The sequence below is a fragment of the Catharus ustulatus genome, chromosome 6 (genome assembly GCF_009819885.2).
Source record: "Catharus ustulatus isolate bCatUst1 chromosome 6, bCatUst1.pri.v2, whole genome shotgun sequence".
In the NCBI taxonomy this organism is placed as follows: domain Eukaryota; kingdom Metazoa; phylum Chordata; class Aves; order Passeriformes; family Turdidae; genus Catharus; species Catharus ustulatus.
This window is the reverse complement of record NC_046226.1, coordinates 9,073,941-9,097,653: the sequence shown is the minus strand read 5'-3', so window position 1 is coordinate 9,097,653 and position 23,713 is coordinate 9,073,941. Positions and strand designations below refer to the sequence as shown.

Below are 23,713 nucleotides of genomic sequence, written 5' to 3'. Positions count from 1 at the left end.
ATTAATTAAATTATAAGGAGAATAAACTATTTATGTAACAATGTTCCTTCTTATTTATTCACATATAAAATGCTGTAATAAACAGAAGAAGATTGCTCAATTCAGGTAACAAAACAGAAGTATTTTGTAGCCTGGTTGATAATATGGTAAGAGAGGTATTTGGCCTGCAGATACAGTTGAATTTCAGAAAATATTTTTCTCCATTGATGGATGGAATTAGTATTACTAGGACACATATCATGAAGAGAAAGAGATGGGACTCACAGCATTTGTTTTCAGATGAAGGCTTCCCAAACTGATGGTTTGTGGCTGGTATTTCAATTCATAAGATTATAAATTCATATAATAATGCCAGAGGGGATCATCTTGTAATCTTGTCCCCGTACCAAGGACACAGTATTCTAGTAGCAGTTGCACAACTGCCAAAAGGAGAGGTAATACAATCCTTCTACTCCTACTTGATACTCCCATTTATACACGCAAGGTTTGCCTCGGGGATATCAGCCAGTCCTGAAACTGTTCAGATAGCCCCATGTGCTTCCTGGCACAGACATCTCCTTGAACTACGTTTTTGTTTCTAATTTGTTTATTCAAAACCTGGTTGTGACATTGCATGCATTCACTGCATGTGGCAATGGCTGAGGAGCTCTGTGTACTGCTGGCGTATAACACCATGGTAGTGTTAGCTGCAGATCTTCAGTGACCATTTTCTGTTAACTGCAAGAGGGTGAGAACTCATCACTGTGGGACCCATCAGAAATAAACCTGTTTGTTGTTCACACTCTAGTTAGTTTGAAACTATCCTCTGATTTTAAGGTTTTTATATGTGATCTGATGATTTTTCATGTCAATCTACTTAATCAATTTGTGTTCAGGCATTGTGGAGCTCACTAAGCAAATGAAAGGTGTGCCAACCAGGAGGGCATCTGATAACACTCCTCCACACCTACCTGGCAAGAGCAAACATCTGTGAACATCAGGACACCCTTCCTGTTCAAACATGTATCATTAAGCTAATTGGGAGAATTAAGTTGGTGCTGCAGGCACTGAATAGCCTCACTGCTGCTCTCAAAAGAAATTCTCTGTCTTGGGATGTTTTGGCTGCAGAAAATAAAAAGATGATTTTTAAAACAATACAGGCCAAAACAGCAGCCTTTAAGCATTTTGGGAAGTTTCTTTGACTTTGTTTCTTCATGGCTTTTATAAGTTCTACTATGAAGACAATGACTGTCCTCAGGCAACCTGTTCATAATAGTCATCAGTTCCCTGGTGCTGTTTATGCCAGCTATAATTGTTAACACTGGTAAAATATAGCCTCTCAGTTTAGTGTATTGATACAGTTCTGGTGTTCAAGCATTCTTGAATAGTAATCAATGTACATCAGTGCATCAATCCAACACTACAAGTAGATCGGTACATAAAAAGCTTGAAAATTGATTTTTTTTTTAATAAAGTGTTGTACTGGAAAAAAATGTTGCCTAGGGTAGTTTAATTCCTTTAGCTTCTTCTAGTACTGGGGCAATATGTAATTTTATACTTGGATTATAAAATTTCAGAAAACGTGGATTAAAATCTTACAGGAAAAAAATCCATTTTTATCAGAGTACAATGTAATCACTTCTTTAAAATTATTTAAATAAACCTCCTGTGGCTGTGGAAGGGACACACCCTTGCACAGGGGAAGAGTGGGAGGAGGTGTGTGTGTGGATGCCACTTGAACAGCTTCCCTCATGGTACCTTCCTGGGAACAGCATTTCCTACAGCAGAATGGTTTAATGAGGATGCCCAGACTACACAGCAACTTATTTCTAGTCATACCATAATTTCACAATACAGATCAGGCCCAAATTGTACTGATGATTAATCTGTCAGAAGATGTTGCCTTAAAATTCTCTTTGTTGGAGACATTTTTTTAAGATCTGCAGAAGATCCCATCTTTGGGGACCTAGGAAACTGTAAGTGGTTGAAGATAAATAAATTTCAGGTGGGCTCTGTGCTGTGTGGGTATTAAATGGAAGTTTATGGTGTTCATGTGTTTGAAACAAGGGCCAAGCAGAGACTCCAAAAGTTTCTTGGTCCAAGAGGAAGCGTCCTGAGGGTCCAGAGAACACTGTCACTCGGTGTGTTAGTGTTCACACCACTTCAATGAAATTCCATTTGAGGAAAAGAGGGGAGCTCACACAGTTACAGTGTACCAGGCAGTCCTCTGCACCTTCAGACATGTAGTCTTCAAATTAACCCCATATAAGATTTTAGGTTCACTTATATATTGTTAGAAGAAATGGCTTTGAGTCTCAGAACTGGAGTAAAAATTAGAAAAGGAGGTGTCTTTAATATCTCAGCTGTTAGGCTACCACTATGCTGTTAAAAAATCCATGTAACTGAACATGAGAAATCACTGAGATGACCAGATAATAAACAGAAAATACCTCATCAGACCGAAGTAATGTTTTGCAAGTGTAATCGTGTCTCTTGGGTAATTCAGTGCTCTGCTATCACTTCAATTACATTTATGAAAGTATAATTACGTAGTTGAGCTGTAAAAAAATTCTTGGAAAACACTTTAGGAAATCCAGACAAATGTGAGCGGTGCAAAATGCAGTTCCAGAGATGTCAATACTAGTTTTTAATCGGGGAAATGCTGGTTTAGGGGGTCTGTTAAATGAATTTTTGGTGTGTGTTATCTATCCAGAGATAGATCAGGGATTTTGGCCATTAAAGGAAGTACAATATCTGATGATATTTCTGTGCTTCAGCATTTTTTTATGTATGCCAACTTTCACAAGCTGCTTGATTGCGATCCCTTTTTAAACATTTGCTAAAGAAGAAGCATTTGTCTGGGTGTTAGTTGTTCAGGAAATTTTCCAAAAGCATAAACTGTCTTTCATAAGCATTCCCATACTAGTGTATCCCACCTTCTGGAATTTCAGGATACAAGAAAATACCTGTGACTATAATTTAGGAATGCTGTTATCTCAGATTGTGAGTCCTCAAGCCTGATTTCATTTATTCATATTCATGTTAAGAAGAGCAGAGTATAACTATAGCATTGTGACAACAAATACTTTTGAAGCAGCCTGGTTCCCCATTTTCTGAGGAAAAGAGGAAATTGTTACTTGTAATAGAGCTTAAATTGGTGTTAAACTGATGGAGTTAATTCTTTTAAAGTTTCCATCTTACCATCATCTATAGATGAGCAGAAGAGGAAAGCTGGGAGTCCCAGAAGAAGTTACTAGATTTTTTCTCAGCCTGATAATAAAATAAACCAGTGTTTCAACTAGTGCAATCCACCAGAGTCACACCTCTTAAATATCATATAAAGTCGTGTCCTGCCTGATTTATTAACCTAGGTAATTGGGTACCTTTGACTAGAGGTAGATTCCTACAACTGGTTTATTATATCTGGGAGGCAAAGAAAACAGCCAGGATTCTCTCGACAAGTTATAACTGCATTAGCAAGACATTTGGGAGTCCTTCCTATCTCAAGGATGAGCTACCCAGCAATTATTAAGTCAAATGAAGTTTCTGTGTATTGTTTTTTCTGTTCTAACTCCTCTCAGCTCTCCCTTAGCAGGTTATGTTTAAAATTAATTGTTGAGCTCGAATGTTCCAAAGCATGAAAATTATTTTTGTCATGTTTGCTGAAATATTTCTTAAGGTTCTCCATTACACTGCTTTAAAAAAATTCTCTTTTTGTAACCCATAGTTTTTATTTTCTTATGTTGTATTTCAGCATTATCCACATTTTGAAGGATTTTCAGTTGCCATTTGCCTATATTTTACATACAAACAGGCAAATGAGTAAATGAAGGATAAATTAAGCTCTGAAATAAAGTGTGCTCTAGTATTCATTTTCATAAATGAGTGTTCTTTCTCAGAGTTTTCATGTAAGTCCACTTATTCAGCCAACACTCTTTATTGCCTGCGAATTACCAATGGCAGTCTCACTTCCCCTTCCAGTAGATGACCTATTTCCACACTGTTTAAATCATTCCGTTCTCATATCAAAACCACAAAGACTTGTAATCATTTGGGAAAACTGAAGGCCTGTAGCATCACAGCATATGAGTAATCAGGTTTCCCAACCTTTTCAGTAGGAGACAAACTTACATTAAGACACAGCAGGAAAAAACACTAAACCTGCTGGGAAAATTGGACCTTTAATTCTTAGTATTTCTGGTCAAATCAACTGATGACCTTGGTTTTCTCACCTTTTTCCAAGTTTCTGTGTTGCCACATCATTCTCTTTTAAAGCTTCTTTGTGGAAAAGCAGCTTAGTAAGGAAAATACCAGCTCCTATTCTTGGTTCTGGTCATGTAAGTCATGAATTGTAACAGACTCCATAAAGTGGTGGTAAATGGGAAGATCATCTCTTGACCATTTTCTGGGATGGTCCTCAGTAGTGCCAGGAGCTGGACTTCAATGATTATTGTGGGTCCCTTCAAATTCAGGATTTTCTGGGACTGACAGGGTCATTCAGTGAAGCTGCTAAGTCTGCACATGCTTCCAACCTGACAAGGAGCCTCTGTCTTGAACACCAAGAGAAGCAGTAGCTGTTTGTGGTTGGGCAGGTGGGAAGAGCTTCCATTCAAAGGGAAATAAATACTGGGCTTAAATTCAAGGAAGTGTCTGTGTGCAGAAGATGCCTAAGAAGGGTGGGTTTATGTAGGCATGTCAGAGACAGGACTCCAAGGGTGGTGGTTAATTCCAGTTTCTTTTCCCAGAAAGCTTCAGATCTTGTCTAGCTTATGCCACCACTCCTGTATGAACTCCTACTCTGCCCCTGTCCTGCCTTGATTTCATGGTATCTTCTGCTTCATAATTCTACAAAGTCCTGCTGAACTCCTTTAACCCCCTCACTGCCCTATCTGAGCCCTTTTTACAAGGCTGCAACATGTTAAGAAACTGTGGAGAAAGCAGTGACCAAAAATGTGTATAAATACAAAAGATCATCTGCTGGGAGTTTAGACCATTATTCTTCATGTGTTTCTTTTTCTTTCAGGGTGGGAATAATGCAGGCCATACCGTGGTTGTTGATGGGAAAGAATATGATTTTCACCTGTTTCCTAGTGGCATCATTAATCCAAAGGCAATTTCTTTTATTGGTAAGATGGTTTAGAACTTACTATAAAAACTCAGTCAGATTTGCTTTAGCTTCAGCTGTTTGACTTTTATTTCACTGCTGCTTTAACATGAAGAGTTACTCCATTTTCAATGTCAGTTTAGTTTCCACTGTTAGAAAACTGAAAGCCAGAACATCTATACCATGTTCTTATACTTTGTGGTAAAGTTTGGACCCTACCCTCTACTTGCACTCTCTTTTTATACTTTAAGAAATAAATATGTTATTTTTTGAGCACACAAAGGCCAGGACTTAGCTAAATGAGTACAGTAATTTCACGAATACAAGCCGCACCAATTTGACTAAGATTTTGCTCCTAAACCGGAAATGCGGCTAATAATCAGGAGCGGCTAATACAACCTCAGAAGTGCCTGCCAGAGTGCTGAGCCGAGCAGCTGCAAAGTCGGCATTTTGCGATTGTTACAAATCGCTACTCTGTTGCACCGCGGGTGGAGCCTGGCTCCCTGCAGGCAGCACGGGGGGCGGGGAGAGAGGCGGGAGAGCTCTCTTTCCTCCTCTGCCACAGCCCAGGGGAGAGACGGGGGGGGGCCCGGCGCCGCCATTGCTGCGGCCCGGGGAGGAGAGGGGGGACCCGGGCCGCCCCTACCGCGGCCCGGGGAGGGGGGGGGAAGCCCGCGCCGCCATTGCTGCGGCCCGGGGAGGGGGGGGGAAACCGGCGCCGCCATTGCTGCGGCCCAGGGAGGGGGGGGGAAGCGCCCGCCGCCATTGCCGCGGCTCGGGGAGCCGACGGGGTGCTTTGTCCCAGCCCGCCGCCGCCCCGGCAGGAGCGGGGAAACTCCGTCCCTGCCCGCCGCCGGCGCCACGGGCGCGGGAAAGCTCCGTCCCCGCCCGCCGCCGCTGCCGTAGGAGCAGGGGAAGCTCCGTCCCTGCCTGCCACCGCGGGGCAGCGCCGACCCGGGGTGACCGAGCCCAGGGGCAGCGGCGGCCGGCCCCGAGCTGCAGCACCGTGCTGGACCACCTGGCCCCGTCAGCGGCCCCTAGCGGGCCGAGCCTGCACAGCCTTAGCTCAGCCAGTAAACCCCGCCCTGCCGCGGTTCTGTTACTAATTGCACGCGGGTCCTCGCTGCGAACAACAGAGCGGCTTATATTCGTGTGCGGCTTATCTATGGACAAAAACCAAAATATTTGCCAACACCCAGAGATGCGGCTTATAGTCAGTGCGGCTTGTATTCGTGAATTTACTGTAATTAAAATTATCTCTCACATCTCTTTACTGACTTCCCAGAAATAGGCCCCAAAATGCAGGGCTTTCTGATTATGAGGTCATCATACACCCCCTTTTTGTTCACATCACCAGCTGTTTAGGGTGATGTTGTATTTTGCTATAAAGATACTTGATGCAGAGGCAACATAAAAAGATTTGCAGCATTCAGTGGACATTAAACTCTTATTTAAAGGGTAGGCAAATTTAAGCCTCTTGTCCAAAGTTTTGATTCTTTATGAGAGAAATGATGTACAAACTGTTTAAGAAATGAGTGTAAGTTCCAGTGAGTCATGGAGTTTCAGTTTTGCTCCATGTAATAATTTCCGAATGGATAACTGGAGTCTATTAAATATATTTTTTTCTCTCAGCCAAATATGGTATGTTGTCTTGCTTTCCTATTTACTCCCTTGTCAATTAGTAATGAGTATAACTTGAGTTATGCTAAATTTAGGCTGAGACAGACTCTTGCATGTATTTCTGACATTCCCAAGAAGGAGGCAGCAGCTGTTTCCAGCCCACTGCATCACTAATCCTCCGTGTCTCGCCAGTGCTGCTCTTTATCACTTGGGAGTTCTATTTTGTAGCTCAAAAGCAGGGAGAAGGCATTGCTAATGTATCACAGCACTAGCTTGAGCTGAGTTTAAAACAAACACCTGAATAATGAAGATTTAAATATTTTCACACAGGCTTGTCAGTGTGGTAAGGCCAGGGACTTCTTTGAGCTTTTCCCTGTGAACAATTGAGGCTGAAGTTGCAGGGCAAAGTCCACCATGAACAAAGACAAGAATCCGCTTACCTCAGCTGGCTGTGCAGCAGCCTGCCGTTCACGCCTGAAACAAGCCAGCTCTGGTTTTCCTGAGTTTAGCAGCCCAGTAGCTGCTTACCCCAAATCAGGATTTATCCAAAAAGCTCTCAAGATCACTTTGTGTGAAATCAAGTTTTGCTTTTTAAATAAAATTTAGACAGCAAGTGTTTACAGACCTTATATCCTTAAAAACATAAGTTTTTTATTCCTTGCTTTAAAATAAATCATTTATGTTCCCAAAGGTAATGGAGTGGTTATACATTTACCAGGCCTGTTTGAAGAAGCTGAAAAGAATGAAAAGAAAGGTTTGTATCAAGTAATTTTTAACCTACCTTTATATTGGCAGCCAGATTGAAGGCTTTTGTAAGCTGTTGTTTCTGACCATAAGTATTCAGTGTAGTAATAACATTCTGGATTTTAAATGAAGAAACAGTACTTAAAATGTTGAAATGTGTGGTAGTCTTTAGACATATTTTCAAAAGCAGTCTCTTCATAGAGTTTCGTGGAGTTTTATGGCATTTGATGCCACTTTCAATGGAAAATAAATCTAAAATGTGTGCTAAGCTTCCCTTCACTTTAAATAGGGATGATTTAACCCAAAATTTCTGTGCCCAAATATAAACTCAGTTTGTTCTGCTTTGAGCAAGGCTGTAGACCCTGACCTTCCAAGATCCTCTACTTCCTAGATTGTTTTATATTTCTATATAGAAATTCTCTATTTTCTGTGGCACAAATAGAGTGTGTATTAAGTTAAACAAGAATATTTATTTAAAGAATTGTGTGTAAGCCCCAGCATTCTGGCATTTAAGAAGAAGTATCTTTGTCCATACCAGAATGAGAAAGCTGATAAGTCAAAAATGAGAAAAGTTTCTCAACATAAACATTGCTGATATTTGATATTGTTTTTATCTATTTTGTCTACAGTTATCTTAACAAGAAGCCATATAAACTAGCAAAAAGGCAGAAAAGTAAAAGCCAGTGTCAAAGCTCGACCAATCAGCACAGCTGAAACCCTACTTTCTTCATCTTTTGACAGGTTTGAAAGATTGGGAGAAAAGACTGATTATATCAGATAGAGCACATATAGGTAAGTGAAGATTGAAGGGGGGAAAAACCCTCACAAATTATTATTCCACAGAGCAGCTATGTATTTAATCTAACACAGCTTCTTATTATGTTGAGTAATCTGAAGCATGATAATGGAATCTGTATCCACTGAAGAGTGATGTTTTTCATGTTTTCACAGTGTGTAAGGAATACTCGCTCTGTTTTCACTTGAGGAGGTCTGTGCACTGTCAAGGACAGCAGAGGCACTTTGTCTTGAAATTATGGATGTCTGTGATTTAAAGAATATTTTTCTCCTTTTTTCTCTCACTATATCCATTTGATTTTCCACTGCAGTGTTTGACTTTCACCAGGCAGTAGATGGGCTCCAGGAAGTGCAACGTCAAGCACAAGAAGGCAAAAAGTAAATATTTTCAACACCCTCATTTCATTAATAGTTATACAAATTTGGAAAATCAGTGTGATTTTGGAAAATAGAAATGCTGTGTGTCTCTGAAGAGCCTTGTTGATGTTACTAATTCTGTGCTTCTGTTCTGATCCTGCTTATGTTAGTGAACAAACTGACAGCCAGAGTCAAGGCCTCATGCTTTGCTGAATGCCACGAATATTAGCAATACTTATGCAAAGCCTGAAAGGTTCTGTATATTTATTATTGTGGAACTTTAGTATGTTTTTATGTCTCAGACATCCTGCCCAATATATGATATAGTGACGAGCTTTGACAAAATTACTTGGAATAAAGTGTATTTTTGCATGTATTTATACATGTGGGGGGGGTTGTTTCTTTTTACTTAGCATTGGAACAACAAAAAAGGGGATTGGACCAACATATTCTTCCAAAGCTGCACGAACAGGCCTTCGGATTTGTGACCTCCTCTCTGACTTTGATGAATTTTCTTCAAGGTACAACTATTTTCATTTCTAAATATTATGTTAAAGAGTGATACATTTTGCCTGACAGATTTGCTTTTAAGGAGATGTTTTTAAATATGTATCTGAATTTTGTATATAAATTGTCTAGAAGGAGAAGAAAACTGGAAAGAATGTGTGTGTGTGTGTGTGTGTGTGTATTTCCTGTACTTCATGGAGTTCCTCATTATTTGAAATGCAGTTTTGAACATTGGGATATACTGTGCATAATATAAACTGAGTTCTTGCCAAAGGTTCTGTGATTCTAGGACTATGTTCCTCATAGATACAATTCCAATACTTTACAGATTTAAAAACCTGGCACAACAGTACAAGTCAATGTTTCCCACATTGGAAATTGATACAGAAGGACAATTGAAAAAGCTAAAGGTAAGGATTTATCACTCAAAATATTCATTTTAATTTTAAAATGTAAAAATAAAGTTTTCCAACACCACTTATTGAGCTAATTTAGATGAAAAAATGCATCTGTTTATTGTTATAAAAGCTTTTAATGCTTTGTAGTAGAATGTTCTCTCTTACTGTAGGCATTAATGTAAGCTCTGTGGAGGATTTAATTATTCCATAATATTTTACTTTTTTGAGTGTTGTTTAAAATTACTGTTGTATCAAAGTAGTCAAGAAAATGCAGGGTGATGACTTCAATTAGTGTCCAGTGTGTCAGTGGGACTTTCTTGCTTACTGAAGAACTACATGTGGATGCATGTTTCAAGACCCTGCTATTACAAGAAAATTGTCTTTTTACAAATAAATCCAGAAGAGCCGCTGGTAAAACAGCTTTCATGAATATGTAAGAAAAGAGGATGTTAAAAATATCTCTTACCTTTCCCAAGTTTTTTCATACATTTTTTCAGAGCTGACACCCTGAGGATATTTTTTAATATTCAAAAGAAGTAGTATGGGTTTTTTTTTGGTGCCTGGACTAGTTCTAAGTCCCATTCTCAGTGTGGCTAGACTATAGACACACTATCTAAGGACTATAGCAACAAAATTCAGTAGGTATACCACATCTCTGTGAACAGAAATTATACAGAAACTATGGCATTCTAATGCCATAGTTAGTCATGTTTTCTTATATGAGTGGTTCAATAGATTGCAAGGAGTATAAGCTAATGTTTTGGGTTTTTTTCAGAGAAACACAGTTATTGTGATAAGCTTAGACTTATCTCTATGTTTTGTCTTTCAAAAGTGAACACAGTGTTCCCTGCTTCCAGCTATTGTCTGGAGAAGCTGACATTTGTACTCAATTTGCAGGGATATGCTGAAAAAATAAGACCCATGGTTCGAGATGGTGTATATTTTATGTATGAAGCTCTTCATGGCTCCCCAAAGAAGATCCTTGTTGAAGGAGCCAATGCAGCATTACTTGATATTGACTTTGGTGAGTTATGTTCTAAACTCAGCTTAACTCCTAAGAGATCAGTTTTATTTTGATTAGTTTTATTTTGATTTGTGTTTATATTGACTTTGCCAACAGCAGGAAAATAGAGAAACAAAATAGTCTTTCCTTAATAGGAACAGATCTCCGAGAAGTAAAGCTCGTTAAGACAGAGATTGTATCGTTAACAGGATAAGTGCTTGGGGCTTAAATATTGATTTTTATTGAAGTTTATTTCAGTGCAGCTGAAATTTCACTGCAGATATTCTTCTCTTGACTGCTTTTAAATGTGTGTGCACATTTCCAAACAATCCAGGTACTCATTGCAATGCTGCTTAGGTAATTCCTCTGCCATGGGAGGAGGATTAAACTGGTGCAGCAACCTCTAAGTCTTGCCACTACAGTTGATCTCTGTCTGCTTTCTTGCCAAAAGGCTAATTAATCAATGAAGAAAAAATTAAGGATTGAAGAGATTCACAGAGTCACAGTGTAGAGATCATGAGTAACCTCTTTAGACTTAGACAATTTGTGGCAGATACTCAGAGCCACTTGTGTAGAGTATTGGGAGAGCCAGACTGTGACCTTTACACCAGGCTCTCCATGAATGTAATGGAAATAATTTCTGTCATACACAGAACATTGAAAAAAGCTTTACACAGCAGAAGCATCACATAATAGATCCCATGCCTAAGGGAGGTAGTATTGAGATGCTTTTGAATTTCTCCCTTGTGTGCAATCCTCGGTGAAAATTGTAAAGGAAGAATGACACATAATAAAAAGAATTTTCTTCCTTCTTTGGCTGATGTTCCAGTTTAGCTTTAAAGCGACAACCTTCTTTGAACTGATAAAGAGAAGTCAGAGTTTGTTTCCTCGCGTTGCTGACCGAGGGCTGTGCTGCTGTGTTTTTCTGCAGGCACGTATCCCTTTGTGACCTCGTCCAACTGCACGGTGGGCGGTGTGTGCACCGGGCTGGGCGTTCCTCCGCAGCACGTGGGCGATGTGTACGGCGTGGTGAAGGCGTACACCACCCGCGTGGGCATCGGCGCCTTCCCCACCGAGCAGATCAATGTAGGTGCACTGGTGAAAAACCTGCTGCTCACACCTGGCAGCAAGTAACACTCAGTGCAAGGGGGTAAGGGTTGTTCCACTGATAAATAAGCACCAGAGTAATAATGCTGAGCGATCACACCCATTAAGAGGGGAGAATTACATTATGAACTTCAGGTATTTGTCATGAGAGGAGAGAAGCATGAGCACAACGCTGTTACACTGCAGTGACCACGCTTCTGTTGTAATAATCAATGTGAAAACAGATGTCATCATCTTATATAACATCATTAGGTGGATTTCAGTGGCGACAGTTTGTTGTGGACTGGAACGGTCAGTGCATCCCAGAAGTGCTTAAATTACAAGAACAACTTCAGTGCTTAACAGCCTGTGTTCTGTGTGATTTATAGAATAAATGTGGTGTGTTTGTCAGCCAGTCATGCACAAATGGGTCAATAAAAAGAAGGGAAGAGACTTTGGTTATTTTAAACTGTCTGCTGTACTTTCATTATCATTAAACTAGAAAGCTCAGGATATTGATTACAAGGTATGTACACAGCAATCTCTAGGGCAGTGTTCCAAATCTAATTTAATGATTTAGTCACTAAAATCCTTTCTCTAAGGGCTCAGATGAGCTGATGGTATCCTTTGGGTTTATGAATTGTGAACATGAAGTTTCTTCCTTCTTTATTTTTACCACAGTATAGACACTGCCAGTCTGAATGGAAGAGCTGGCGGTCTCACACTGTGGTAGAGGCAAGGAGCCCTCGGTGTTCTGACCTAGACATTGTAAAAGCATTTACAGTCTTGTCATCAAAACCAAAAGATGTCAAAAGACCAGATGAACGAAGTAAATGCAAACAAAATTTTATAAAGGATTGAATTGGCAAGAAAATGTTCCTGTTGGGTGAAGAAGGAAGAGAAGTCTCTCTTTGGAACACAAAAGTCGTGTTAAATACGTGATTTGAAATGCTAATGATTGCATACAAAAATCCTGTGCACAAGGGCATTTGTTATCTGCCTTAGTCCTCTCCTTTCCTTTTTAGCTTTCAAATTGGAACTGCATTTTTCCTTCTATTCATCTATACTTGTTAGTATTTGTTTTCCAGCCATGTTTTCAGTGAAACACCATCAGCATTCTCTCTGTCTCATCCTAGGAAATCGGAGATCTTTTACAGTCCCGTGGCCACGAATGGGGGGTAACTACAGGCAGAAAGAGACGCTGTGGCTGGTTAGATCTTGTCATTTTGAAATATGCTCATATGATCAACGGATTCACTGCGTAAGCATCACAGATTTTGCGCTACATTTGGAAGTGATAATTTTGTGCTTCGCAGAATAAATATGTAGGTAACATTAATATAAGTCCAGTAAAGTGTCACATTTTAAGCAATGCAATAATGCACAGTGGGCAACTGAGAATTGTCTTAATGCTAATAATAATCTAATTCCTTTGACTTTTTTTTTCAAATTAAGTGATTTTACAACATGATAGCTGTGATTTTCTTTTGGTACTTGTTTTTACTTTGCTTTCAGCAGATGGGCAATGTAGATTGGATCAATATATTGGTTTTCTAAGAGTTCACTCTAGTGCTTTTGATCCAGTGCTTTCAGACTGACTTGTGCCATGGTTTAAACCTATTGGGTTTGAGGTTTGGTTGAATCTAATGGATCCTACTTCTAGAACCAATTTTGCATCATTTGGAGCCACTGCCTTGACAACTGAAATTAATGGTGTGAACAAGGGTACAACAACTGGCACAACTTTCATTCCAGTTTCAAGAGGTTAATTTATTTACAAAGGTGTGGTCAAATATTGTGGCATAAATTCTGCTTTTAATGGGCTAATTTTTATTTTCTTTAGGACTGAGTGGCATCCTTGGTTGATGCATTCAGGCAAACTTACCTATATATGCAAACACATGACCCTGAGCATTTTAATGTATTATAGACTGAAACAGAATTTAATATTGTTTATGCCATTAATGTTACATAGGAATGATTGTCATGTTCATTAATTTATCAAAAGGGGGTTTTAGCTTTGGGAGTTGTTTTAATTGGATTTATATTTTGCTTTAACTTACGCAGCTCTAGTTTATGTGGAAAACTTCAAGAAAGCACTAGGTTTCCTTCCATTTCAGCTCTGTGCAATTACTGCACTCCTATCAACAAAACCATATCCTCTCTGATAACTGTGATAGCTTAAAAACATGGGGAGATTAAAAAAGTTTAAGAACTGGCTCTATGGTGCTTCTTTCTCAAAAAGTCTATTCACTTAATCCTTACATTCATCATGTACTTACCAAGCCTATATAACCTGGACTATTCTGCACATACCTTTCTAAATTCTTAGCTGCTCAGATTTTTGCCAGGAAACATCTAGAATATTGTTCTGCAGAATTTGACTAGTTTTAAAATGCAACTTTATTCTGATCAGTGAATACTACAGTGTCTTCTTGGGGTTCCATTTTTGTCTCCCAGTGTGTTCATTCACAAAATTAATAAGGTTCATTAAACAGACAGCACACTCCAGGCATGAAAGTCAGGATGGGATCCTTCATAAAGAACTGTACAGGTGGTTTTAGTAATCAGACTATGCTTGTTCTGTTATAAAAGTGTAATCAGTCAATAAGTCTGTCAGACATTTGTGGTGAATCTGTAGGAGTAACAGAAATAGTCACTGTCAGTGATGTCAGGTGTCATACCCATCCAAACCAGGCCCAGCAGGTGCCACTTTCCACACTCAGAGAGCATTTTCATGCACTGAGCTGAACACTGTGCACCTGCGTGAGCGACCAAGCATTTGGAAATGTCTCATTGTATCTCAGTCGAGTATTCATCCCAGGGGTGTGAATCCAGTTAACAGTGTTCATAGTTTAATACATTTGTGTATTTCTGCTGGCTGGGCTGCTTGAGCTGGATTTGTGAAAGGGGAAAAAAAAATGATGGAAAATACTAAAAAGGAGATTCATTGTGTGTAACTAACTGATGTTTTTTCGTGCAGTTTGGCATTAACAAAACTGGATATTCTTGATGTCCTTGATGAAATTAAAATTGGTGTTGCCTACAAATTGGGTGGAAAAAGAATTCCATATTTTCCAGGTAAGTTCTTAAACCTCTATTTTCATTTTTATCTTTCCTGCCTGTTAAGCCAATTTTGCTTTTTAAAATCAGACTTTATTTCTTTTTCACTAGACATTCTGTGGCAGTTTATGGAGTTGCATATCTATATAAAGATATCTGTACCATTACACTGGCATTTTCCATTTACCTTGCCTCTGTGTACAATGGCAAGAACTTCAGAACAAATGAAATCTTGTGTTAGGGCCTCTATATGTTGTCCCATTCGATTTTTTATTGGCAAAAACAGGCATCTGAAAGTTAGCAAGACTCAAGTCAGTGACTGTGTATCATTGGCAATAGCATTTGATGAAACAAAATTGAAATAAAAACTGTACAAAAATGAGATGGAAACAAGCAGAATAAAGCTGCTACTGGATAGCTTTATTAAGCTTTATTAACAGCAACAACACTGTGGTTATTAAAAATATATATATTGTCCTCTCAATAGTGATTCATGTTAACACTTTTTAGATTTAATAATACACAATTTTTTACATTAATAATGTTTTCAAGGTATGTGTAACAGTCTCTGCCAAGAAAAGGGGTTTGTTCTGTTGAGCTATGGGAGATTCCAGAGGCACAAGTGGACTGGCAGCAGCCAGCTTTCCCACCATTCTTGGAGGTTCCTGGCTGTGAACACAATGAGAATTCCAGTGGGGAAAAGCTTGTAGACATCAGAGTTTTTCACAAGACTGATTTAACCTTGTTCTGTAAAGATCGAACTCTCTGAGACAGTAATGCCTTGTCTACTGTTTTATTCTGTACTAATCTGAACCAAAAAGTAGAACTGTAAACCTCAAAAAATCTTATTTCCTCGAAAATAAAACTGTAGTGTTGTTGTTGACTCCAAGATGACAGCATGAAATACATTCTACAGTTTTTGTAAGAGGAAACTGCATTTCTCAATCCTCTTGAATCAGATTTATCTTCCTAAGTATCAGAATTTAATCTCAATTAAGAATAAAGGAGTGAATGATTGAATAAACCAGTAAAAATACTATTTCCTCATATATGAAATTTTCATCGTTGTCAAAAGACTTTATTGGTCAAGAGCCATAGGTCTGTTCTCTTGAAGCAGAGCAGCTAAAATCAACTGTCACAAAAATTGTTCTTCCACAGCTAACCAGGAGATACTACAGAAGGTGGAAGTAGAGTATGAAACAATGCCTGGGTGGAAGACTGACACAACTGGAGCACGAAAATGGGAGGACCTCCCACCCAAGGCCCAGAATTACATCCGTTGTGTGGAAAACCATGTTGGTGTGCCAGGTAAATCTCTCTGTAGATGTCCATCTGAGGATGCCTCAGCAGACAGACACAGCTCTGTGAAAGTGCTCAATTTATTGGTTGGAAATCACTCTATTTGGGCAGGAGGGAATGAAAGTACCAGTGGTTGGGCTGATGGGGGTAAGTGACAGCTTGTCAAGAAGCAGCAAAGGGTGGGGTTCAGCAGACAGGTCTGCAGTGCTGCAGAGAGCTCCAATCTGCTGCTGATAAGGATTTAACCAGAGGAAAGACACATTTAACCAGAGGACATTGTTCTTGGCCAATGTCCACCTTCTGTCAGTGAAAACTTTGGGGTCTGTGCACCGTGCTTCAGTGTGTAGTTAGGCTGATGTTCTCATCTCCCTCTTTCTCTTTGCCTCGTCCACTGCCTCCCTGTTTGAACTTAGATGTCTTTGTTTTGGCTTTTTTCCATTCTGACTCAAATAAGGAATTGTGTTGCATAACAGGTACAACATAACATATAAGATTGCTTAACCCAGTTCTTCCACTTTGGAAAAATGAGAATCTTAACATCATCGATCTGCAAAGGTCAAGCCACCCAGTTTTCTTCAAATCAAACTGCCAGAGCTCTAGATGTGCCAAGAGCTAGGTGTGGCATGAATGGTGGAGTTTGCAAGGAAATTTCCAAAGTAACAAGCTTAGAAAGCTGGCATGTGTGCTTTTGTTTTCCATAAAGCACCTCAAAGGTCGCATCAGTGGAGTACAGGCTGGTTACAACTGTGGCAATTCCTGTTTCCGTCATGGCTCAGGAGTCATCTGATAGCAGAGACTGAAACTCAGAGAATAGCCTGTGTGTGGTCAAGGACACACAAGGGATGTGTAAATACAGCTCCCCTTACCTTTATTCCTCTGCTTTGCTGTATGAAGTCAGGATGCCTTGCTAGGTTTGATGGCTAAAGGAGACCTACAGTCAATTCTACAGCAAGCATGGGCAATAAAACTGCAGTGGAACAGCTACAGTGTGGAATTTGGGGTGGCTGCTCACACTGGATAATGTTTATAGTAGGAGCCTTACATTTAAAAATATTACAGTACTTAATATTCTATGTATGCATCACTATCTCCTGTTCTACATCATGCAGACTTCAGTCTGGCACAGCTGTGGCTTCCTCTGCAGGCATGTAGCTAAACATCCTTCACTCAAACAGTGACTTAAACCTGCAAGAAACATTCCTGACCTTCTGTTAGGCCTTCCATCTGCAATGCTTTGTGTTTATGATCTAATTATTTCATCCTTTCAAACTTCAGTACACTGCACTTTTAGTCCAGTAGTGCAGCTGGAGTAGAGGGGTTTTTGACAATGAAATTTCCTTCCTAAAGCTGGTCAGTAGTGAAGCATGATGAAAGGTGAAAATTATTCCAGTTCATTGATTATAGTATTTACTCTCAGTAATTGTTCTAACAGATGTGTTTTCCTCCCTAGTTAAATGGGTTGGAGTTGGGAAATCAAGAGAGTCGATGATCCAGCTGTTTTAAACAAATGAAGAACTTCAGTGATGAGAAGCACAACTTGGCGTTCATCAGTTCCTTACTGCTTCCTCTTTAAATGGAAATGCTATTCAAAACAAACAAATTCTTCTAGGAATTAAATAGAAACACAACATATGTATTCTGTATTGTAACATTTTATTTAAGTTCTCAGTAAATTCAGTGTAAAATCTCCTTGGTGTCCATCATTTAAAAAGTCAAAAAAAGTATTCCTAACAAAATAGGGAATTTTTTTTCAATTGATCCATGTTACTATTTGAAAGTACTTTACACCTATATAGTATTTCTCCTTGCTGAAACCAGTATTAAGCTTTTTCCAGTAATTATTGGGTAACTTTAGAATTGCGAAGCTTGGATTTTTTCTTTAAATATTAAAATATCTGTGTATTTGGGTTGGCAGTACCAGGGTAGATACCATGCACTGAAATTGGTTGAATTATAAAGATTTTCAGTTTATAAAATACAGCAAAGTTAGGTGGGTTTTTTTACTGCACAAAGCAAAGCAAACACAATGACGTATAATTTTTATATAATGTTTTTTGATAGCCTACTAAAATGAATGGAGAGCAGCTAAAATGTAGAATGTATTTATTACAAAGCCTATCCTAGTAACTGAGATAACATCTGTAAAGGGGCCAAACTGGAGAAAGCTGACCTGTGTAATAATTCTTTGAGCTATTATGTGTACTAACAGACTCAAAACTATCAGGTGTGTGGCCTTTCTTTTATGCAGTAGGAAAAGGAATGAGTGAAGGTGGAAGGAAGAGTGTCCTCAGGGTACAAAACACATGAGGAGAGTGGAGCTGAGACAGCACGCTGCTTTTTCTCCATGACCCTGGGACATTTCTTCCTGCTAGTCCTCTGATTGAAGTTTCCCAAGTTCTACTGTGGTACTCTGTTGAGGAGCTTGGGACTTGTGGCTCTGTAAGGCACTGGCTTCCACAGCTCATAGGTTTCCAAGAATAAATCAATGCATGACTCAATGATGACTGCTGCAGTATTTACACCCCTCACACATTTTGACCTTCCTCAGCAAAATGCACTGCCTATTTATAGAAGGGGATGACACGTGGCAGCCAGGGTTGGGACATGTAGAAGCTGTGGAGAGTTCCCACAATCTCCAAGAATGTACTTGGACTTCTTTGTGGATCTTCTAATTTGTAATAGTTATGCATCAAAAGCTCTCAAAAAAGGCCTACCTCTTGTAGAGGAAAAAGATTATTCTAGAGACTGAGTTATTCCCTAACTGATAAATTCTCCAAGTAGATGCTCATTTTTTATATATGTCTCTGAGAGCTATAACAATATTTTTGTATCATTTCCATGGGCTTTGGAAATGGCATCACATCCTCAGTGATGCCATTGTGCAGTGTGTAAAAACAGCCATTTTCTGACATGGTAACTCTAAGGGTACGAAATGATGAGACTTGGCATTAGAAATAGGGAAAAAAGGAAAACCTGTCAGGAGGATCTTGTGCCATACTCATCCCCTTTGTTTCATCTCATTCAATATCAAATAGCAGATAATGTTCAAAGCCATTTGTGTCAAGAAACACTTCTAAAAGTACCAGTGCAAAGCACTACATGTAACTGTTTACGGATGTTTCGCTCCTTGTGAGGCAGAATTCTTGCACCATCCAGCTCTGGTGCAGTCTCTCCATGCCCCAGTTCTTTACAGAGCCTGGCTTAATGCACAATCAAATACCTTTTTTCTGTAGAAAAATCCAACAGAAGAGATCCCAAGGCTGTGAATCCTTACTTCTGTTTTAACTCCTCTGACCATCTTTGACAAATTGTTTAATCTCACTGCTGCTGGTTTTGCAATCTGTAAAATTGCAGTTAGTAATACATCCTCACCTCTTCCACACTGCCTTCCGGAGTTCCCTGGGTGAAGCCCTGCAGTTCTTGATCTCAATTGAGGAGGAAGCTCTCCCCATTGTATTTATGGCTGTTCTGATGAAAGACCAATGAGATTTCTGACTTTATTTAATGTTTGTGAAGCACTTCTGAAAGGTACTTGGTAAATGCTAATTATCACAAGCACTGTGAATGTGCCTCATTTATACAGGTACTTTAAGCATAAAGATGCTTGAAGATACAGTAATTAAATTTTGTTTTCACGTGGCTTAACCCTGTGACATTTGTCTTCTGAATGATCTAGAGCTAGAGCTGTTCCTTTTCTTGGCCCCATCTTCCTCCTGCATTTGTGCTGGGAGGTGGCTGCTATATTTGAGCTTTGGTTGATTTATGGGCAAAGTCCACAGTGACTAACAAGCCACTTGGTGTGCTGAATAGCTGGATTAAATGATCAGCTCTAAACTGAGTATTTGGCATATTGAAGGCAATTGCTTTTATAGCATAATTTTCACAGAATTACTTTCCACCTGATCTTTTTATTTTCCATTTTTCCATTAAGTATCCATTAATTCCACACAGCCTGTCCTTGCTTTCAAGGATTCATCAAAAAACCCAGTGATGTTGTCAGTGAGCATGATGTAATAGGCAGTTATCCCATGACTTATTCTCTTACCATAAAAATAATATCATGTGTTTCATTTCATAGCATGGGTATTTAAAAAAAAATTCTACTCGTATTAAATTTTACATGTGCTGTCATTGAGTTAAATGTGAATAAGTTCAGGCTTTTATCAAAAAGCTCTTTAATCTACTGAGAGACACAGTGCTTAATAGGAACATTTGAACATAAATTTCCTTTAATTTTGTCTATTTTCCATGTATGTTATTTCATATTGTTTGGAATTTAATTTAATTACAATTGTGATTAATTTAACTACTTCTTTCTCCCCAGCCAAATTCAATAATAATGGCTAAAACTGGCTGATGCATCATCCTGTTTGATATCTGGATGGAAGAAAAAGGGTCAACATTTACTGAAAAGCTGTCATTTGTGGTAAAGATTATAGTTTTTTAAAAGTAAAAATTACAGATTCACTCCTGCACAGTAATGTTTTTTGGGATATTTTCTGACACTCACCCTTACAATATGGCCTTCCTAGTCAGATATACACATCCTAACACATTCAGGATAGGATTTTGAAGCTTTTGTAATTTTTAAATTTGGCTGTATATGGTCTTACAGTTCTGGCATGATGCACTTTACAAGAGGAAAGAAAATGAAGCATTTCCATAGTAATGTGCAATCTATACTTACACCGTATGCAGATTTTTTTCAGATAATTTTTGATCCACACCTGTTTATTTTGTCCTTGAAGATGTATTAAAACAGATTGAAAGTAACAGTGCTTGGTCTCTATTTCTCTTATTTTTTAACAAAATAAACTCAATACAAAAACCTAGTTTAATATTGCATTAATTTTAGAAAATAAGTAGCAGCATTAATGAATTAAGGTATGTTTTCTCTCAGTCTACAGATTTTCAGTGTTTGGCCTTTTTTCACAAATTCTACAAACTTTGTCTTCCTTTCCCATTTACAAACTGAGCACTGATCTACCTTTACCACTGGAATTTGTGGTTTTTTGTGGAATTTTCTAAGTGATGCAGAAATCCTTGCAATAAAAGTTGGTTCAGAGCTGATGTGAACTCTGTGAAGCTCTTTATCAGCAACACTGAGAGAAAGCAAAGGTGGATACAGGCTCAGATAAACAATTACCACCTCTGACTGACTGGCTTCAGACAAGTGCTGTGAGGACTTCCAGAAGCCTCCATAGAAACCACTCCTTTTCTCATGTGTATTAGAAGGAGCCAGAAACAGCAGGTAGGTGACCTTTCCAGTAAATGACAGCAGGTCAATGCCTCACATACCACTCATGGCAATGCCTGAGACCTGCATGAGAATTGATCTAAATAATTAGCATTTCTTAAATTCCTTTGCATGTTACATGTATACATATGCGCACACACATATGTATAATTTCACATAGAATGGTCTCTGGTAGCTGAAGCATCTAAGGTACTGCCATCTAAATCCATGTCAGGCTGGAAATGCCCAAGTCAAAAAACCAACCATCTCCCCAAAAAACCACACACACACACACGAATTAAAAATAAATAAATAAATAAATAAACAAACAAACAAACAAATAAATAAATAAACAAACCAAGCTGGAGAGCCATGTCTGATGATTGGGATGGAGGAAAAAAATAAACATTCCTGCCCCTAACCTCTGACAGTAATATTTTACATGGGGTCAAACTCACTACTCCCTGTGGAATGGCCTTGCCTCCTGTACAGTAACATGTCATGTCCGTCAGAGAGCTGGTTTAAAGTGTCAGATGTTGGCAAAATGGATGAGCTCACATTACCCTTTTAGCTGGGCATGAGGCAAGAAAGGAAATCCAGTTCCAGCCATCTCATTTCTAGAAGTGCCTGTTTGTGGCAGTCCATCCGGGGTGCAACCCGGTGGTTTGTTGGTCACTAATGAGTGTGTTAGTGCTTGCTTTGTCTCTTTATTAGATCCAGATTGCCAATGACAAAGAGGATGCCTGAAGCATGGAGCCCGCTCAAATGCCACGGTGCTACATGTGGCATGAGTGAAGTGGGAAGTGGGATTGTACAGCCTGCTTCAGGGAGGTAGGGAGCTGGGTCCTTTTCTTCCCAAACCATTGGTCCATCACAAACGAGCTTTGATAATGAGCATATTTTGCGGAATGATTGCAAAATTTTACCATTTAATCTCTTGCATATTTGCAGGAAGTTAGTTGTTCTGAAATACCTTCATGTGTTATTAATATCTGTAGATTTCTGGAGCAGACGCTGTTCATTAAATATTTGCCCATCAGTTCTATGAGATGGTAAGAAAGGAGAGAAGATGGTAAGGAGAGAAGGTCTTTTGTAAGAACACACACTTTACATCTTCCATCATTGTAAAAAATTGTGGCCAAAAGCTGCATTTTTCAGGTGTTGAAAGCAGTACAAATTTGAAAAGTCTAAATAAATGTATTTAGCAAGAAGATGTCTTTGTCACTGAAAAAAAACCTCAAACACTTTTGTATTTTAATGTTTTCACAGTCTCATGATAATGCACCCTTCCTGTGACAGGCATTACCTTTCAGGAGCTGAGTGTAGACACCAGAGTTTACATTGCAGGGCTGTAAATAGTGCCTCAGACAGCAGTGTTGGGTTTCAGGTGATACCTTTACAGTGCCTGAGGAGTGGCAGAGCACTTCAGACAGTTTAGGTGGCTGCTGGAATCCTTAAAATACCTTGGGCTGAGTCACTGGAGACAAGTTTTCTTAAGGACTTCAGAATAAAAAAAAAATTAAAAAATATATATCTATATATAGATATATAGATATATAGATGTATATATATGCCTGTCTTAAGGACAGTCAACTACACGTGCCCTTCCAGCAGAGGTGGCAGTGTCCATTTCTCCCCATAGAAGACAAAACTTTTCCTGTTTTGTGAGGAAAGGGTGTTTGCTGCTGAGGTTTGTGAGTCTGGCTGGCCTGTAAGTGGAAAAGATCCCAAGCAAGTGGTGCTTGAGCCAGCTTTTGGTGAGTCTGACAAAATGGCAAGTGTGGAAATCCAGTGTATGATCAGTCATGATCATTAAGAGATGTTTCATGGTGTTCTTTGTTTCTGAAGAGGAAACTCACTGTGTCAAACCTGTAGTAATTAGAGTTGTGTTTCCACTGAGATTCTTAAAATAGTGCAGTCCTCTACCATGAATGGAAGCCTGCCCTTTGAGCTCTGAATTCCAGAGTGGTTGAAAAATGGCAAACACATTGATAAGCTTGGGGGCTGGGCCATGGAAAGCTCCTGAAGCTCAGGAAGAGGTCCAGGGTTCCTCATGTCTCAGTACAGGCTGGGAAGCACCTGCTGAAGGAGCAGCTCTGCCAAGAACAACCTGAGCATGAGTCAAGATGAGCATCACCTGATTCAGGATGAGCATGGGCCAACACTGCACTTGCATCTTGAACAAAGCAGATGGTTTGCTGGGCTACACTGATGGGAATAATGACCAGGAGGGAGGGAAGGTGTTTCCCATTGCTCATGTTGATGAGTAGTACCACAGATTCCTGCTACCTGTCCACTGTATGTCCACCGTCCATTGTATTGGCATGTTTTGCATCCTTAGTAAATGGGTGAAGAAAGGCAGAATTGCCAAGATGATGTGATATTCTAGTTTCAAGACTCTGCCTTGCTACAGATAAGATTTGTTTTACTCCCATTGCAGAGTCATGTGTATGTCAGTACCACAGTCACAGATTTGCTGCCCAGTTACCACCCCATAGCATTGAAAACAGTTCAGATTTGGT

The 23,713-nt window shown here is 39.3% G+C and overlaps 1 protein-coding gene across 1 annotated transcript in view; it reads left to right on the top strand.

Annotated features, from left to right (window-relative positions):
• Positions 1 to 20,728, top strand: part of ADSS1 (adenylosuccinate synthase 1) — a 28,507-nt gene extending 7,779 nt beyond the window's left edge. The window contains exons 2-13 of the mRNA XM_033063156.2: positions 5,003 to 5,105; positions 7,395 to 7,457; positions 8,189 to 8,239; positions 8,554 to 8,620; positions 9,013 to 9,120; positions 9,435 to 9,516; positions 10,402 to 10,528; positions 11,439 to 11,593; positions 12,730 to 12,854; positions 14,577 to 14,674; positions 15,815 to 15,964; positions 17,406 to 20,728. Of these exons, the coding sequence (XP_032919047.1) occupies positions 5,003 to 5,105; positions 7,395 to 7,457; positions 8,189 to 8,239; positions 8,554 to 8,620; positions 9,013 to 9,120; positions 9,435 to 9,516; positions 10,402 to 10,528; positions 11,439 to 11,593; positions 12,730 to 12,854; positions 14,577 to 14,674; positions 15,815 to 15,964; positions 17,406 to 17,458 (1,182 nt within the window). The 3' untranslated portion in view covers positions 17,459 to 20,728. The remainder of the gene's footprint in view (positions 1 to 5,002; positions 5,106 to 7,394; positions 7,458 to 8,188; positions 8,240 to 8,553; positions 8,621 to 9,012; positions 9,121 to 9,434; positions 9,517 to 10,401; positions 10,529 to 11,438; positions 11,594 to 12,729; positions 12,855 to 14,576; positions 14,675 to 15,814; positions 15,965 to 17,405) is intronic.
• The last annotated feature ends 2,985 nt before the right edge of the window (positions 20,729 to 23,713 follow it).